General features: G+C 32.8%; 1 protein-coding gene and 2 long non-coding RNA genes across 4 annotated transcripts in view; 2 read left to right on the forward strand and 1 right to left on the reverse strand.

Moving 5' to 3' along the window:
- Positions 1-19,170, forward strand: part of LOC127730563 (uncharacterized) — a 345,980-nt gene that overhangs the window by 66,126 nt on the left and 260,684 nt on the right. The window lies entirely within an intron of this gene.
- LOC127730566 (uncharacterized) lies at positions 3,975-9,671 on the forward strand. Its single transcript, XR_007995157.1, has 3 exons — positions 3,975-4,096; positions 5,349-5,475; positions 9,329-9,671. It is a non-coding gene; the product is annotated as an uncharacterized LOC127730566 (long non-coding RNA).
- On the reverse strand, positions 8,513-18,184 carry LOC127730554 (O-methyltransferase MdmC-like). Of its 2 annotated transcripts, XM_052239000.1 has the most exons (7): positions 17,213-18,184; positions 14,826-14,958; positions 13,953-14,109; positions 12,463-12,672; positions 11,176-11,276; positions 10,258-10,413; positions 8,513-8,783 (listed from the first exon to the last, which is right to left on the reverse strand). In XM_052239000.1, the coding sequence occupies exons 2-7, from the start codon at positions 14,946-14,948 to the stop codon at positions 8,721-8,723; spliced, it is 810 nt and encodes a 269-aa protein (XP_052094960.1). In that variant the 5' UTR covers positions 14,949-14,958; positions 17,213-18,184; the 3' UTR covers positions 8,513-8,720. The 2 variants fall into 2 exon arrangements, with proteins under 2 accessions (XP_052094960.1, XP_052094961.1); XM_052239001.1 differs by lacking the exon at positions 17,213-18,184 and having other exon boundaries at positions 14,826-15,774.

Consider the following 19,170-nt stretch of genomic DNA (forward strand, 5'->3'; position numbering starts at 1 on the left):
TTTATTCGTTCATTGTGTGTTAATTTACGTTTTTTGATTGAGTTAAGCCTTCCAATTGATATTTTATAGTGTGTTTTTCTATGTTGTGATGTTATACTATTGTTTCAGAAAAGGGAGAAGGTTTGGAACCATTAAAACGTTTAATCCCGATGCAAATGTTTGCACCTGTCCTAAGTCAGGAATCTGATTACAGTAGTTATCGTCTGTTTATGTAGTTTTTACGTGTTTCTCGGTTCTCGTTTTTATATAGATTAGACCGTTGGTTTTTCCGTTTGAATGGTTTTACACTAGTAATTTTTTGGGGCCCTTTATAGCTTGCTGTTCGGTGTGAGCCAATGCTCCATGTTGAAGGCCGTACCTTGACCTATAATGGATTTCTTTTATAAATTGTAACTTGGATGGAGAGTTGTCTCATTGGCAATCATACCAAATCTTCCTATATCTATATAGTTTGCATAATTTTGCCAATTTTACGCAGCCAAACACGAGCCAGGAGGGGATCTGGGTGCACTCCGTCCTTGTATAGAGTAAAGTTATATTGATCTGCTAACCTTTTGTGGCGATTTTTCGAATTTTATGCTTTGGCAGTGGCTTAGGTCGACGGAAAGTGATGGTGATACAACTCCTAATCCCTGATTTATAGATCTAATGTTTTGATTAAGTTGATAGATGTATCTGCTTACGGCACAGTCTTGATTGATAAATTGGTTGGTGTCCGGATGTTTCTGTTTAATATTCCACTGTTGAATTGAGTAGGGATGAGTTTCTATGAAGGTTAATTTACAGTTGTTATATGGACGAAGAAGTTCTGCAATAACACGAAAAATTTTAGTGGCGGTTTCAACGGCTTCTTCAGGTTTAGGATGCAGAGTTACGTATCGTGTCTTTGGATCGAACGCTGTCAAATCGCATGTACCCAACCATATATATATTGAATTATTATCCAGATGACCGATTTTATGAGCTAAGTTTTGCTGTAGCATAATATGTATATTTACTTATATTATTTAATGTGATGGTCAATGCCTGGTTTGATTTGCTTCTCAAGGTAGTTGCCCTTACTGTCTGCAAAGAGTACAGGTGTTAGTTTCTTCTTTCCTGTTATTGGAGTGGTTGGCTGACGTAAATATTTATTAAGCTTGGATGTTGACATACCAGTAATCTTCACTTTTTGGAGAAGGGGGGGAGGGACAGCGTTCTCTGCCAGAGTTTACTCCAATCTGAATTTATTTTTTTTTTTTTTTTTATAGATATTTAAGAGAGAATGATTACGATATTTACTTATATTAGTTTAAAGACTTTAAAAAAAAGAAGAGTTTGCCCCTTAACTAAATTTCTTGGCAGGTTTTAACCCGGTTTTCCTACCGGCCCGTAACAATGGAGATCCGAAAATCGGCTATTTTCACAAATTTATGGAAATTTATGGAAATATTCTATGTCATAAGATGTATTTCAATTATATTATATGTTTTAAGTAATATGTGTTGTCACAATTGCTTTGTTTCTACTTATATTACAATTTTTTTTTCTCTGTTTCAAGATGTCGTCTTCTTGCTTCGACCTCGTTTTCGTTAGCTCACACTATAAAATATCAATTGAACTCGATCAAAAAACAAAAAAAAGTAAGCATACACTGTACGAATAAGTTTGATCTATGACACAATATAAAATTTTTAATAGAAACCCATTTCTTCTGAAGATTAAAAGGTGTGATTAGTAATGGTGTTCATCCAACCTTTTATTGTTGGTGAACATGAATTGCTGATCATTGGGAATGATAGGCCGCTATTGTGTCCCATGATTCCCATTTATTCAAAACTTCAACTCGTGTCTACATTTATCTAAAGACTGAGCAACACAACCCCAACCAAAAACAGGCAGTGATCTCATGTGCCCCCGCAGGTTTAACAGATCCTGCCTCACATGTTACAACCGTCGTGTTACTCCTATAAAATACGTTGATAAGTTATATAAAGTAAAGTCACGCTGGAAAGATGAAATCAATTATAAATCTCTTGTAGCAATATAGAATATATAGGGATGTACATCTTTACACAGTAGAAGGGACAGGGCATTGACCCCTTATTACCTTAGATCTATGTTACAACTTGCACTAGAAAGGTCTTTTACGATAATTAGAAATAGACATATAGGATTGGGGATCTGAGCACTTAGCAAGATATTAACTAATTTATGAGAATTTAAGAGGGGTTTAAAAATAACCCCAGAAACAAAACCCATCTTGCAATTCAAAGGTTTTATCATGACAACTAATAATATATATGTTTAAGGTGCATAGCAAGATAGAAAATATATATGGTTTAAGGTTAGGGGTTTGAACTGTCAAGAAGTTAAACAATATTTGATGTATGATCAAGGCATGACTCCATGGGACAAAACCTAGTATGGTGCGTTAAAAAGGTCTTATAAAAACTCATCAAAGATACCAGGCTAATCATTTAGGACGTCAGACATTTAGTCTACCCGAGAGTTTTCAGTGACGTTCAAATAAAAACAGGAGAAAGGCCGGACGAAATTGAAATTGTTTAAGTATTATGGTTTATAGTTTGGGATCTCAACAGTTTTCAAGATATTAAGTATATGAAGGGAAAAACTTGTGGAGTAATAGAAAGATCTTTGCATGACAATTAAGAACAAAATGGTTTAGGGTGGGGATCTAAACTGTTTCTGAGAAATTAAATATATATATATATATATATATATATATATATAGGGGGCGGGATTGACTCCCAATGACATATTCTAAAGTGCAATAGAAAGGTATATATGGTTTGTGGGTGGACACAAACATTTGTCCCCAAAATCAATGGGTCTACTGTGAGATAGAAGGTAAAGACCAGAAGTCATTGTAAATGATACGTTTCACTTCGTCTTGCGATAATATATACAAGTGGAAAATAGCAAAAGCCTATGTCAAAGGATAAAATGTTATGTCTCGGACAAGAAATGTGTACCCAATATGATAATTCTATGTAAAAAGATGACAAGTCTTGGCCTTGAACAAGGTTGTCGGAGAAGAAAAAATACCACTTATACAAGACGTCTCCGTTCTTCGAAGGGAAGACATAGTAAGAAAGCCATTTGATGAGCAGTTTCAGAGCATTCAGGGAAATCCTTCGATGGGAATCAAAGAAAATATTCAAATGACCCTGTGTACAATTTTCTTCTACTAAAACTAATTAGATAATTCAAGTCAAAGTTGAGAAAAAAAAACATTTAAAATAATTGAATAAACAAGAGAAATGTTCCAAATAGACCTGTAAATTTTGTTTTAATAACCATTATATGTCGTTGCTACATCTTGTAAAGAGTAACCTGCTAAAAGAATCTAGAAAGATCCTCAAAGTATTTAGTAGCCTCTGCAAGGTTTAAATAAAGGTTGATCTTACGAGTGATTTTTTTTCTGCTAAAGCCAGTTTGGGTTTTGTTTCACACTTCTACATTTATAATTTATACAAGCAACACGACAAAGCTTACTACAAACGCTTTTAGAGATGCAATAAAAACTCACCAGACACGATGATTATAGTTTGGTACGACACATGCTCTTTTCGTCTACATAAGACTCAGCAGTAGCGCTCAAATCAAAATAGTTGAAGAGCATTAATAACCGTATATACCTGGGGACAGAAAAACCTTAGAGTTTGAATATTAGTATAAGTATAAGTAGTAGATTTACAGAATATGAACTTATCAATAACATTTGATGTCAGGTGATATTCTTGTAGACGAAACGTCCACCAGTAGTAATATCAACCCAGTGGTTGTAAAAACTCATCAAAGATACCTGGCTTGTCGTTTGGTAAACAACTTATTAACTTTTGATTGAATTTCTTGTAAAATAAAACGGGAAAATGTAGATATAGTTATTTAGCGTGACATATGTTCAATGCTAGTATCACATTTTATCTATTACTTTTGTCTTACATGTCAGTCGATATTTTCCTTCAGTTTTAACTATTGACAATTGGTAACTGAATGTAAATGAATTTTACTGCAACTTTTGTAAAAATTGTGTTTATAACTGGTCTTTTTGAAGTTGTGGAAATCATATACAACGTGTCGATTAAAAAAGGTGAGACTATGGAAACAATTTATTAATACATGCATATAGATAAACACATAGGCGGGATTATTAAAGTATTGATGAAAAGGGACAACATGTTTTATTCCACTGTTTAAACATATTGATAGTTTAATCAATATTTGATTGGTTGAGACTATCCCACGTGTCATTGAACAAATCTTCATATTCCATTCTGAGGATCATATTCCCCTCTGAAATGTCGGGATTACTTCGTGCGACGTTGCGCGCGGTTAATGTACATAACGTTTTGAACTTCTTATTCTTCGTAAAATAGCGATAGCAAAAATCATTATCATGTTCAAATTTATTTCAGACGATAAAACAAAAAGACTTATAATTAAATTTTGATCCTTACTGTTTATCAATGGGTATGTCGTGTTTAGTTTGACGTACAAAAACAAGCGGATAAGAAAAAAAATGTATGCAAAATAATATTAAATGTATTGATAGTAAACAAAGCATAGGCAGTGGAATAAAACATTCATTTCCCTTTGCCTCGGGAGATATGAATATTCTTGGGTGAACAAATCTTCATATTTCCCACCGGCACGGGAAATAAATGTATAATGTGTTTACTTGACTTTGAAGAAATGATTTTCCAGGTTTTGTGCTATGTTAAAAAGAGTTTTTGGTATCTTAGGCTAAATCTATACTTGTTTCCTTAAATATATTGTTAAAGCATAATAATGTAACATTGATTACAGAAAAAAAGTTTGAAGATAGGTAGAACTATCATATGAACATTAACAAAGACATAGCAATCCACAAAACTATTGTAAATAAAAACAGATTTAGTTACACAAACTTCACTTATAAAAGATTAAAATGAAAATTTCAACATTTGACACTAGTCGTATTACGTATAGTCAGCTCATTTAGAGACAGAATTAATGAAGGGACCATAACAGCGACGGTCGCATAACACGGGCAAAAGATAATTCGAAGAAAATTACAATAAAATTAAAAAATCACAGAGTGCAATTCAAAATAAAGACAACACACGACAAAGGCTTGGTTATGAATAGAAGACTTAAAATCTTATAAAAGTTTAATAGTAGTAGTAAATGTTGCTGGTGGTAGTCGTAGTTAATACATTTAAAGTTACTGGTTTATTATCAATGTTCTGACTGTCTCAATTCTAATCCTCTTTTCGTTCGACTTAATTATCATTTGAAGAACCAGGAGTAGTAGTACTATTACACTTGTATTTTATGTTCTATTCAATTTATTTCATTTATAGACATTCCGCTTGAAGATAAAACTGATGAATTGTGTAAAACCTGGATGGATTATTGTACGACTGGACAGTATTCAGATTTCATGAAGAAAACATGTCCTCTGACATGCCAAACAAGATATATTTGATGGTAAGTAGAGGTAATATTATATAATAACCCTCAAATGGATGTAAACTTTAGAATATTAGATCTTTGCTCTTATATTTTATAAAATAGAAGAGAGGCGAAAGATGCCAAAGGGACATCCAAACTATAAGTCGAAAATAAACTGGCAACTCCATGGCTAAAAAAGAAAAGGACCAACAGACAAACAACATTACACAAAAAACAACATATAAAACTAAAGACTGAGCAACACGAACCCCACCAAAAACTGGGGATGATCTAAGGTGCTCTGGAAGGTTAAGCAGATTCTGCTCCACATGTGGCACCCGTCGTGTTGCTCATGTTAGTACAAACCCGGTTATAAGTCTAATTCGGTAGGTCACTTTCTGGGAAAAGGGGACGGGATTGTAATTACTACAATTGGAACATATGCGTTGTCATCTGTGAAACGGATATTCCATAACAGTCAACCAACTCGTATTGGCGTCCGTAAAATTTACGAATACTTTAGTAGATGATTTCAACTTCACCACTAGGAACTCTTGGTTTAATAGCGTCTTTGTGAGCAGCAACCCTCTATCAAGGACATCATGACTGGAAATACAAGCTCTGGAATATCGTATCAACTGGGAGATATATACTCCGTATGCAGTCGCTGCTGGAATGTTGCTACATAGAAATAGAAAGTTCGCAATTGGGAAACTGAAATAATATCTTTTGTAATCAACCGACCCTCATTGTCAATTTCTAGATCGTACTGCAGATATGAGACAGGCCTAACTGTATCTGTTGTATCCCTTATCGCAATTTCGATGGGATAGATGCTTTCAAAATAGTTACCAAATTTTGAATTATTTAGTGAGAAAACATTATATATATAACGGAAATGAAGTTAAAGGATCCTGTTAACTTCTTTTCTTTCCTCTTAAGAAGTTCCTGTATGAAGTCATCCTCATACAAATAAAGGAACAAGTCGGCAAGAAGAGGAGCACAGTTCGTTTCCATGGGAATGCCGATTGATTGTTGAAACACACGTCGTCCAAACGTAACAAATATGCTGTCAATCAAGAAATCAAGCATCTTGATAATGTTAGTTTCAGAGAATTTTTTTGTTTGAATCAGAGTGATTTTTTACAAAGTACGATTTATCCCTCTCTAAGACAAGATAGTTGTATTTACGTTGGCCATTCTTTTTTTTAAACAAAGCAGGACCAACTCTTTCAAATTATCTTTTAGTTTCGAATTGGGAATAGTGGAGTAAAGTGTAGAAAAGTCGAATGTTTTAATACTATTGAAAGATGAATAGGTCTTAGATTGTATGTACTATAAAAGATCTTTGGAATTTTTTTGTATCCACATCTGATTCACGCCACCTCTAGAATAGGTAGTTTCACAATAACTTTGAAGCCCGGCTATATTTTATAAAATAGCTCAGTTGTAAGTGCTTCGGACTGACATCATTTAAAACATGTGCCTGTCTTAAAATCTTTGTTGATACTTTTAGAAATTGATTAGAAACTAGGGATTCAACTCCCTGAGACAAAGTTGACCTCAGATAAATTTGGTCATTATATTTTGGTCCGATTTAGTCATTTAGATCTTCTAGTGTTCTAGGTACTATACATCCTTGGCTTTAAAATTTTAGTATAGGGTATGCGTATGAATATAAACACAGAAGCCTCTTCGGACGCACAAAATTGTGTAATTTTCATTATACTTGACGTTCTAGCAGTTTGTTAATGGTTTACATTTTAAAAGGTCATTGCCACTGCTGGTTGACGTTTCGTGTCCGAAGGTATTATACCAGCTCAGTAGTAAGTACTTTTGTGCTGACATGACATATCATGATATTTGTTTTGTAATTTTATTGTTTATTAAATGTTGAAATATTCAAAATGCTAAGGTTTTTCTACCACCGGTATAGATTGCCTTTATAGACGTATTTGGCACAAATTTTCGGAATTTTCGCTATTAATGATTTTATTGAGTGTTATGTAGAAGAAACGCGCGTCTGGCCTACCAGACTATAAACCTGGGCTTGTGGTCATAAAGCTTAGGAGTAAGATTATCATACTCAGACTCAGAATTCAACCAATCAAAATGCTGGATTTGGTGTTTCGAGCACAAATTTTGCACTCCGATTACAGAGTAAAGTTTTATGACCGAGAGCCCATGTATCTTTGATGCGTTTTTACACACTGGTCAAAATTAACCTCTTCATCTAGTATCGAGAGCAAAATTTTTTAAATATTTTTTTCCATATGCTGTATGATACTGGTAAATGAACTTTTTTACAGTTTATATTCATATACAGTCTAGGATCAAAACCAATAACCACTTTCGTACTATCATTACAGGTATCTATTACAGAAACATTTTCATAACCATCTTTAGTAAAAACAAATTTCTTTATTTAACTTATAAATGGACTTCGTTCTGTTTATAGATCAACATTTAGGAACGTCTGTGAAAGATGTTAAAACTGTGAGAACTTTAAAAAACCTTCATGGAATTTTACATTTGGACGAAAGGTCCTCCAGTTTTAATAATTAAGAGAAAGCACATTAGAATGGTGTATAGTTACATTTTTTTAACTAATAAATGGACTTAGCTTTTGGAAGTCAAAATAACACTTTTACACTGACACCAGCAATCAAAGGAGAAACACAGGGTTCGGAACCTTGTACAATTTTATATTCTTTATATATATTTTTAGTGATATTGTAGGGACCAGCTTACAGTTTTACTTTTCTGTCCATATTTTGATATCAGAATAAACAGGTGCCACAAATTACATGGGCTCAGTCGTAAATTTATTTTGATATCTATCCAAGCAATGTTACTAAAATATAAATATCTGGCAAGACGGAAACGTGGTTGAAGCAAAATAAATATCTGTTTATGAATAACTTGTAAAAAGTGAGTGTTGAAATTTTCGAACTGCTGTATCTATAAACGTGCTGTTTATGTGTATGTTCTAGTTACGTGTGTTGTAATTCATTTGACTTGTATATTTGTCGAGGAAAACCAGAGGTATATCATGGGCTGTCAGCAATCTTCGTTTAAGGAAATAAAGCATATATTTTATTCGTGAAAAAAATGCAGTCAAAATCTATATATATGTCGTAAGCACTGACTAAAGTATATCCGTATTTATAACAAAGTGATTCAACCTCCCGAAAAATTCAAGTCCTTTAACAAAAGGTACTGGAAAAAGATATTCAAACAAGTTTCCAAGTGTCAATACATTATATATGTTTTCACTGGACCTATCCATGTATGTCAGTCTTTCTTCTCACCAACATTATACCATCTCTAACTGGTAGCAATACCTGTTGATAAACAACCGTAATCTATACTTATGTCCATTTACAGTTTGTTAAATTGTTTATGAATACAAAAAAATGTTTTTTGTCTCAATAAGTAATGTTCACAGTGTTACAAAATACTTTTTGCCATTGTCGTTATTAAGTTGCATTCTGACAGAATTTTGTCGAATGTGTAAATATGTTTTACAGATAAATGAATAAGTGCTAACGTCAATACCATCGGCGGTGACTGTTTGTGTAGATAGTTCATTGATCAATATAAAACTGATATTGTTGTAACAATTACTCATTCCATTTGCCACGAAATGGAATTTACTTATCAATTCAAGACCCGAGTTTGTTTCTATCCTGTGTGGAGATGATTTTTAGCAGACTTTGCGGCACTTGTTCGACAAAACCCTCCCAATAATAATAATATTGAAAAACAAACAAATATCGTGTTATTGACAATTATTTGAGTCCATAAAATAGATTACAAATAAAAGACATTTTGGAACCTAGCTATAGGATGGAACATAAAACTTTCATGCTTCACGTTTCCTTTTCAGATGCTTCTTGTATGAATGTCTAAAGATCAGCCGGATTTTGGGATTTCAGTTGTTGCGAATAATACAATAAATATTGTACATGTTTTTTTCGTCATTATTATTGGGTTATTGTATTAACTTTATTAGCAGTTACAAGCCTTAGGGGTTGAACAATCAAGTTATGTTATTTATTCCTACGTATTATAATGTAAAGACACTTTTCTAATTAAAACAAAAACCAAAAAAAAAAATGTGCCAATGAAGAAATTAGATAATCAGGACAATGGAATAAATTTAATTTTAGTTTTGTTGTCGCTAATATTGCGTGCGATTGACAACAAAAACAAATTGATGTTAAATTCAAAATAAATGGTGAAAAATATTGATTTTTATGTTTTGCCTGTGATGTGAATTCATCAACAAAAAATGTATCCATATGAGGTTATTATTCTGGCCGGTTTGTTTTATGTAAAGCCCCCTGTACAGTAGAAAATGTGTATAATAAAAGTATACACGTATACAAAATAAAGAAGTAAGAAGTGTAGAAAATAAGTAATGCTATCGACGTTTTATGGTAAAAAAAATTGTTAAAGTGTATGTTATGTTATATTATTACAACAATCTCATCAGTCTAATACCGGACACTGTTAAAAGCGATTTTTTGAGGTTTTTTGCATTCAATTCTACGCCACGGATTGTTCACTTAAGTTGTCGCCAGGGACTGAAGAAAGATACATGTCTTTTTTCATATACCATATGACGTCTTGACCAATAACATCGTTTTGATAAACTACATATAGAATGATATAATTTGTCTTTGTTTCTTTAAAAAAGATGAAGTTACATTCGTTGAAATGTAGTCATACCCTTTTTAAGACTTATATTAGTCTTTAAATACTGTGCTAATTTTCACTTAAATAAGTTTATAAAAAAAATCAGCATTGACATACATGACATATATCTTGTCTTTGTTTAACCGCTTCATTAAACTGTCTTGTATGGTCTCCATAAAGACCACGTGGTTTCTCGGCGTAAGCTGTGCCGTAAAACATGGCATTATCAATTGCCATAGTTCCTCCTTGTGCTAACAATGAATCCAAACATATCTGAAATATTTCTAAAATTTATATTGTTGGTGTTGTTTATGGCTATATTCCGTATATCCTTAAAGTTTGTTTGTTGTTTTTCTTACTATATCTGTAGAATTTTAAAACTTACCTATATTATTATTTTCTTATCTTGTTAGTGAAGATTTACACTTAAAAGTTGTTACTTGTAAAATAATGAAACTACTGACGCAAACATGCAAGTGTTATGTTCAGCAATTTTATTGATAATGGGAGTACGCATGCTTATCTGGTCGGATTAGTCAATTCCTTTTCAATTGATTTTCACATTTTGCTGCATTGTTTTTGCAGTTGCTATCTTTCAATGCTTGCTGAAAGGTGAAGCATTCGTCAATATGTTTTACATAAACACATCCAGTAGATATTTCTTTTTCGTCCTTTAGTTCTTGGTTCATGGTTGATGTCTGATTAGCAGCCAAGCATACCATATCTTTGTGTATTCATAGTCACCCTTGAAGTTTTGAAATATGTTTCGTATCTAAAGACATAAACCTTAAGAAAATGAAGCTGAATAAAATACCATATTCTTAAAAATTTTTTAAAGATTTTATCTTTCTGAAACACAAAATGCATTAAATTTTATATATCTAGTGGATGCCAGGCCTTTAAACTTTTCAAACTGCACAGGTAAGTCTGTACACAGAGTAGCTTTTGAGGTGTAAATACAGCCGTATTTGTCCATTTGTTATGATGAACCTTAAGCTATTGCCATATATAATTAAAAGTATTGTAGAAGCACACCTTGAAATAGTCTACATATCTTTTTTTGTCAGCGTCAATAAAAATGAAGTCAAACTTTGATCCCTTTTTGGCTAAATCAGGTAATGTTTCTTTAGCATATCCTACAAAATAGAACCTATACTTGATTATCAAATACTTACAGTAATAATAACAGCTTATCTAAATATCTCGATTTTAAAAGCACATAGCTAGAATTTTAACTATATGCAAATAATTAAAGGTCAACGCATTGATAAAAGATCAGATTCGAATTAATGAAAAAATGCTACACAGTTTAGATGGCAAAATACTTTTAATTTCCTCATAGGCGACAACTGTAGCCTTTTTTCAAGATGCAGACTTCAGAAAGTTGATTTGTAGAACGAAACCTTCCTAGAATTAAAGAGAAATTATTAGGACAGTATATTTTAGTAAAAACAAATATAGGTTCCCTTTGCCATACTCCTAATTCCGAATATCATGTTATCTTAATAAAATGGCTGCGCCCATAATACTCAATGGTGTATTGTACCCTTCATGTGTCAGTCATTTCAACCAGTTTGGACTATCATTTCTGGTTGAGAAAGGATTGTATGAAAATGCCATTATACAATCTTTTCATATAAGTCTTTGAATATTTAAGGTATTTGGAACATGTGCATTTTATTATAATTTTATCAATACCACACAAGTCAAACTGTTATACGTTTGTACTATCATATACAACAAACATCTGTCTTGTGCAAGATATTTACACACTGTAGTTGATACATATTTCCCTACGGTCTATCTTTGTAAAGCAGTGTATAACATCACCCTTGCAGTACCTAAGGTCTAAATTTTCTTTTTGCAGAAAATAACAATCGTTAATTAATAAATGAAAAAAGTAAACAGGAATTAACAATCTATTGGACATACAACATACCACACCAACCTCCAATACACGAATACTCCGGAAAAAATTAACGTGCAAAGAAAGCCTAATCACAACCAACAACACATGCATGATGGTCTGGATAACCTGGCTTGGTACATGCACATAATGTGGTAGGGTTAAACAAGTTTATCTGCACACAAACAACCCTTTTGTTTACATCTAGATCATATGTCATAACAGTAATACACACTTTTAAACAATCCAGCTACAAAAGGATGACCAATAACCTAATCAAAGAAATAAAAGACGGAACATAATTTGGAAAAGCAGGGTGTAAACGAGCTCGCTACGATGATGATGATGATGATAATTTTAAAATACATATAAATTTGCTTTATCTATTTTATAGGTTACTAAATCTATACAAATACCTAATAGTATTTCAATCTTGTTGCCATGAGGGGATGTGTCAACCCATTTTCTTGCAAATTCTACGACATATGGGTCAAAGTCGCACGTGGTAACTTTGCCATCAGGTGGCAGAACTTCTGCCATCCTTAAAGCACTGCATCCAGTAAATGTACCAATCTCTAGCACAGTCTTAGCTTTGGAAGAACTGACTAAAAATTGCAAAAAACAACCTGCAAATATATTTACACCGAAGAGTTATCAATTATCTGCAACAATTGCTGGTATTGGCTATTTAATCATATAAAACAAACGATTAACTGAGTGGCAACATTTTTCCTACATTCATTACTGATACATTATCTGCATCAATTGCTGGTTTGAGTTATTTGATTATAGAAAGCACTCGGTTTACTGAGTGGCAACCTTTTCCGTACGCTATCGTACGGTGTTCATGGCTGAACTAATAAAATGCAACTGTTATCTATCTGAAACCATGGAAATTATGCAATAAAACTGAATAGATTATACTAACCTAACAAAGTATGTCTCATCAACAATTGAAAGCTCAATTTTCCACAAATAAATGATAATAAAGTTTTCTCCCTATTTACTAAAATATATATATAATATAAGCTTCCACAAAATCCACGTGAATTTTAATCCAAAAGACTTGCAATACAGAGGCAAACTTTTACACGATTTGCTGTCATCAGTTTTAAAGCATGTTTTATGTCATGTATATATCTATTTTGTCCATGATAGTTGTGAGATGACAAAATAATCAACATGAATACATTTTTACATAAAAAAACGCACAAAAAACGTAATCGTATGATTTTTGGTATAGCATTCAGTTAGGATCACAATTACGTAATAGATAAAGAATTACAGGTTGTGCAGTCGAAGAACTCTGATAAAACTGTAATAAACTCATTTTATATTAAGTTGTACTTGAATTTCTTCTTCCCATCTCAACAAAAGTAATAGACTTAATTAAGGGACGACCCTTAAAATTTTGGGGGGTATTGGAAGTTCAGGCAGATTTTAGAAGTATATATGTTGTGCTGGCCTCGTCAGAACTGAAAAAAATTGTTCCTATCAAAGGAGGAATGAAATTTCCACATAAAATGCAGCAACTAGTCTTGTACGGAAGGAACATAGATATTCTAGCCTAGCAACAAATGGGATGTTAGCTAATAGTGAATCAAACCACATTGGGGAAAAATGTATGGGTGGTTCAGTTCCTTTCTTTTTTAAACATTTAATGATTGAAAACAAAAATATTTCTTCCTGAATTAAATTGAGTTCACTGGGTTTTTTTTATCTAACCAAGGATATTACAAATACTTATGATTTGTTAAATATGAAAATTCACGAGGAATTTAATTGTAAATAATAATTGGAAAAGAATAATCAAAATGATAAACTACTTGTGAATTGACTGGTCTTTATTTTGTAAAAGTAACGTTCTATGGTTCTAGGCCCCTAGAAGTAGATAGGACGTAAATACCTGTTACATTTCCAGACATCATTGAAGTTTTCATGTTAAATTTTATTTTCCCTTCCTGAAACAGTTCATTCCAAGGATGGTCCAAAGTCTCGTTGGCTATAGCTTGCACTTCAACGCTGCTGTCTGATGTGTGATCAGCACAAAATCTTTCTCTAGCCTATTGTCAAAAACAAATCCATGAGAGGAAAATATTGTGTGAAAATCGTACAATCAAAAGTTCTTTACTTTACAAAAACACTACTTCCAAGTTACCAAAAATGTTTTCCAGGAGGGACGCTAGCGCGATCGAACAAATTGATAGATTTCTTAATCGTATTGAAAAATTACCAACATGAATGTTTTGCGAAAAAAAAGAAAATTTTGTTAAACTTATTCGTAGACTCCGCTGACAGTTAACATCGTATATTTATGTTAACGATATGATGTCGTTTGATTATTTTAATTTTTTTTGTTGTTGGGCTATCGTCCCATGGACTTATATCCCACATCTGCTTTAATGAAAGCTATATGAATGTAAAAATATGTATGTAAATGGCGAAAAAAAATTGAAATTATTCTGATCACTTGGATAAGAAAATATTTAGCATTCTAGGTTGCAATGAAATACCTTGATTTTGAAGACAAATAAAACGCGCATTTAAGTGAATCAACGTGTTGTTATTGTACTCGTTGAATACTGATTTCTCTTTGGTTGAATTCTTTAACTTTAACGAGTTATCGTATATTTATTGCGCAGCAAATGCAATATTTACACATGTCAGTGTTATTGGCTTTATTGAAGCGCATGATAAAACGTATATAAAAGTTTTATTAATTTATCATGCAACTTTTGTTCCCACACTATAAGTTAGGAAATAGTCCATTAAATATTACCATCATTAGCTCCTCTATATTCTTTACTCTTTCCTTTATATCACCTGAAATCTTTAGTTCTTCTCTGTTTAATTCTGTTCTTAAGTCTTGTATTTCAACGAAAACTGGATCATAGTGCGACATCTTCGCTTTTCTAAATTTGAATGGTTAATAAAAACAAAACATGTACTTTGCTCATATTTTAATTGACTCGCTTAGAGTTTGATGTGGAGAACAGCAATAAAAAATAGTTTTTTTTGCTTTGATTTTATCAAGTGCATGTAGGTATTTTGTGCCATAAATTTATAATCATATTCTTTATTTTTAATTACATTGAGATTTCTATCGTGATGTTTACAATCTGTACATAGGAACTGTCTCGAATACTTTGAAGTAAGTGTTATATCGTGCTGTATGTACTCTGTACATAGGAACTGTCTCGAATACTTTGAGAGTCAGTTTCCTAACGTGGTGTGTGCAGTCTGTACATAGGAACTGTCTCGAATACTTTGGGTGTAAGTGCACATATTTTACAGATACATTGTCTGTCATGGTTATTCCCAAGATAACTTCTATTCTCTTTCGGTCTATATGATATCAAATAGGTTACATATATTATACATATCAATAAAAGGAGATATAGGATGTACGTCAATGAGACAGAAATGTACAAAGGAGAAGGTCCGGTAAGGGCTAATTTCGGCCTAAAATTCAAAGTACATGTGATGAAAAGCTTTTGACATTTTTTAAACACCCAAGTGTCTACTTCAGTCGATTCAATTAGTTTATGTTAAAGATTTGAACTGATTTGGTCATTAAAGACGCTCAAATTCAAGCTTAAATATGAAAAAATCTATCAAATATGCCACAAAACGCCAAGTTTCAGATAGTTTTCGTCTAAAATGGAAGTGGCCGTATTCGTGTTCAGTCTCAACATTTATATATGTTATGTATAATCATTAAATACAACATACATTTAAATATTAAGACTGCACACAAGTGCGGCCACTTCCATTGTTAGCAAAACACGTCTTAAAATAAGCACAAATGCTGAAATTGTGAAGATTTCAGTATTTTTGCATGAAATAATGATGCTAATACCTGATGCATGTCCAATGTATTGTCAAATAAAGGCAACAGTAGTATACCGGTGTTCAAAAGTCACATTGCCCATATTTATGTAACAAAAGTATTCTACTTTCTAATAAATAGCTAAAAGTGACATTTTTTAACGCTATAATTTGGGTCCAAAAAGGGGTCTTACCGGGCCTACTCCTTTGACAAATAGCGGTACTTTGCATCCAGCTGTTTATGGTACCGTCATCTATAAAGCTGTCAAGAATATGAATTGCCATTTAAATCTTCTAGTTTTAGTTGATAGATTATAATAATACATGTACCGTTGTCGTTAATCACAATTGTCTGTGTTTTTTTTAAAGGGAGGAATCCCTATTCCCTCATTTTCCTTCATCCCGGATGGCCTCTACTACAAGATTTGTATTTGCTTTACTATTACTTTGTATTTATTGTTAATTTGTTCTCGTCCTGAACATGCATGAAATATTTACCACTGGACGTTAAGCAACAAAAAATCAATCTGAAAGTGGGGGACATAAATTCCCTCAGCGGTTGTCTGATGTTATAACTAAATGTTTTATCTCTTTGAGGAAGAAGACTGTTGATCGTATACATACATCTGATAGTTTTTCTTTGATTTATCCATGCAGTTTTAAGACCCAGGAAGGCTAAGAGTTTGACAAATCGTATTGAAACCTTTTCAAAGGTCGAAGACTTTATGTTGACTATTAGATGTCTTTTCGTTATTCGCGTCATTAGGTAGCTTTTTCGTTGACGTTTTACTTACATCTTCTTATCTTCATTTCAGAAACTTAACATTACAAAAAGAAAGCAGATACTATGGGATAATCAAAAATCATCAGTTGAAAAGGGAAGAAAACACCATTGCCAACAGAAGAAAGACGAAAAGACAATTAACATTCCATGAACACCAACCAGAAAACCAAAGATTTAGCAAAACTCTTCAAATATACGAGGATTATAATTTTGTATACCAGCCGTGGCCTGGACCCAATGCTTTTAAAACTCATAAAAATACACGTATTTTTGTGTATGCCAGACGCGTGATTCATCTACATGTAACTAGACTCTCCAGTTGATCTTTTGTTTCTCTTTTATATGGACCGCAAAATTATGAAAACAAAATACGAACATTCATTGCATCAGTGCATTGCAAAATCAACCTTCATTTGGAATGCATCAGACTAAACATCTCTATAACACAAATAGAAATGTATGAAGAATGGAAACAGAATAACTAAAGTTAGTAACAAGAAATCTACTGGTGTCACATAAAGGTGTTAAACACTAGTTAATCTATACTAACTTACCAGCTGTAATAATATAATCACATATATTACATCAACCATTAATTCGAGGAAGTTTATGTAACAGTACTTTTTTTACACTTTCTTTTATCATGGCGGATGTGCTTATTCCTAATATATTTTATATATAAGTGCTAAAATCCTGTCATTTATATATTATAGAATAGTTAAAAAATGTCCTTACCATCAATACATATATTTTTACAAAAATCATTGTAAAAATGTACAGACTCTTTCTTCAAACAAAACTCATTGGAATAGTTAGCGTCCTTACTTTCGAATGACATGTATATTTAATCTCAATTGTTTGAGTTACATCCATAAAATAGAGAATGGAAATGGGGAATGTGTCAAAGAGACAACAACCCGACCAAAGAGCAGAAAAAAGCCGAAGGCCACCAACGGGTCTTCAACACAGCGAGAAAATCCCGCACCCGGAGGCGGGCTTCAGCTGGCCCCTAAACAAAAATGTGTACTAGTTCAATGAAAATGGACGTCACACTCAAAAAATATACAAGACTAACAAAGGCCAGAGGCTCCTGACTTCGGACAGGCGCAAAAATGCGGCGAGGTTAAACATGTTTTATGAGATCTCAACCCTCCCCTTATACCTCTAGCCAAAGTAGAATAAACAAACACACAGCAATACGCACAGTAAAACTCAGTTTAAAAGAAGTCCGAGTCCGATGTCAGAATAAGTAACAAAAGAAACTAAGCAAAATGACAATGATACATAAATTAACAAAGGACTACTAGCTGTTACTGACAAGCCAGCTCCGGAACTCAATTAAACTGATTGAAAGATTATGTCTTCATCGTATGAAAATCAAGCACAATCCCTCCCGTTAGGGGTTTAGTATCATACCATCATAAAATATATGAGAAAAACAACCCGTATCATGCAAACAACTGGTTTTTAGAATAAATGTGTTTATTTCCAATGAGTGAATCAATATTAATACCAAAAATATGCCATCTATAGGTTGCAATTCTGTAAATACAGACAATGCAATTTCCCATAGGAACTCCCTTTGCGGCTAAAACTGTGACACTTTTACTATGAAGTTTCGTGAAAAATAATATCCCAGAACGGAAAGTTTATATGCACTACTATTTTATTCAAAGGTCAAAATATAGGGCTGTGCGGCATATTTTCAACATTTATATGCCCTGAACTTCTAAGAGTTTAAACTTATACTAAAATTCTATACTACCCTTACCTCCATTTTTGGACCTCCTAAGAATTAAAATTTAGCCGCTACCATGTTTTTCTATACTGGTTACATTCCCAAGTGATGTCTCAATGAGATGAAACACAGAGATCATCAATGGGAACCAGTACGTTAACAAATTAACATACCTATGAATATTAAATATCTCCCCAAAAGAGGCGTGGTTTGAGAAACAGTTGTATTTACAAAGTGCAACCTATACAAACATTTATTCAAATAGAAAACTCTCTAAAAACACTTTTTCTCACAACAGTACTTATTTATCAGAATTATAGCCTTAAAGAAATCACTGCATATACTCTAAGTCTCCTTTTACAGTACATTTTATACCCCTACCCCTGTTTCAATTTTTTAAAGATTTTGAAAACAAGACTCTAATTATTGCCAGCTTACCCTATGTGCATGTTTTCTGGCATGAACTGTCTAAAACCTGTTTGAAACTATTCTGATAACAAATTGAAAGCTATTTAGAATACTATAAATGTATTGTTTAGTAGTTAAGCATTCCAACATTCAAGATTATACAAAGTATCCAATCCTGCCTGTGTCTCCAGTCCACATCTTACTGTATGCCTATTTGTCAATGAAAGTTCACAATTTCTGCCTCAAATGGTCAGTTTAGAATTCTTGTCACAACAGTATCATCCCTAACCATATATCTAACATAAGTTAGTTACTATATGTCCTAGAAGTGTTTAAACAAAGCCATATTTGCAAAAGTTGTATTTA

The sequence above is a fragment of the Mytilus californianus genome, unplaced genomic scaffold, assembly GCF_021869535.1.
Source record: "Mytilus californianus isolate M0D057914Y unplaced genomic scaffold, xbMytCali1.0.p SCAF_2, whole genome shotgun sequence".
Taxonomy (NCBI): domain Eukaryota; kingdom Metazoa; phylum Mollusca; class Bivalvia; order Mytilida; family Mytilidae; genus Mytilus; species Mytilus californianus.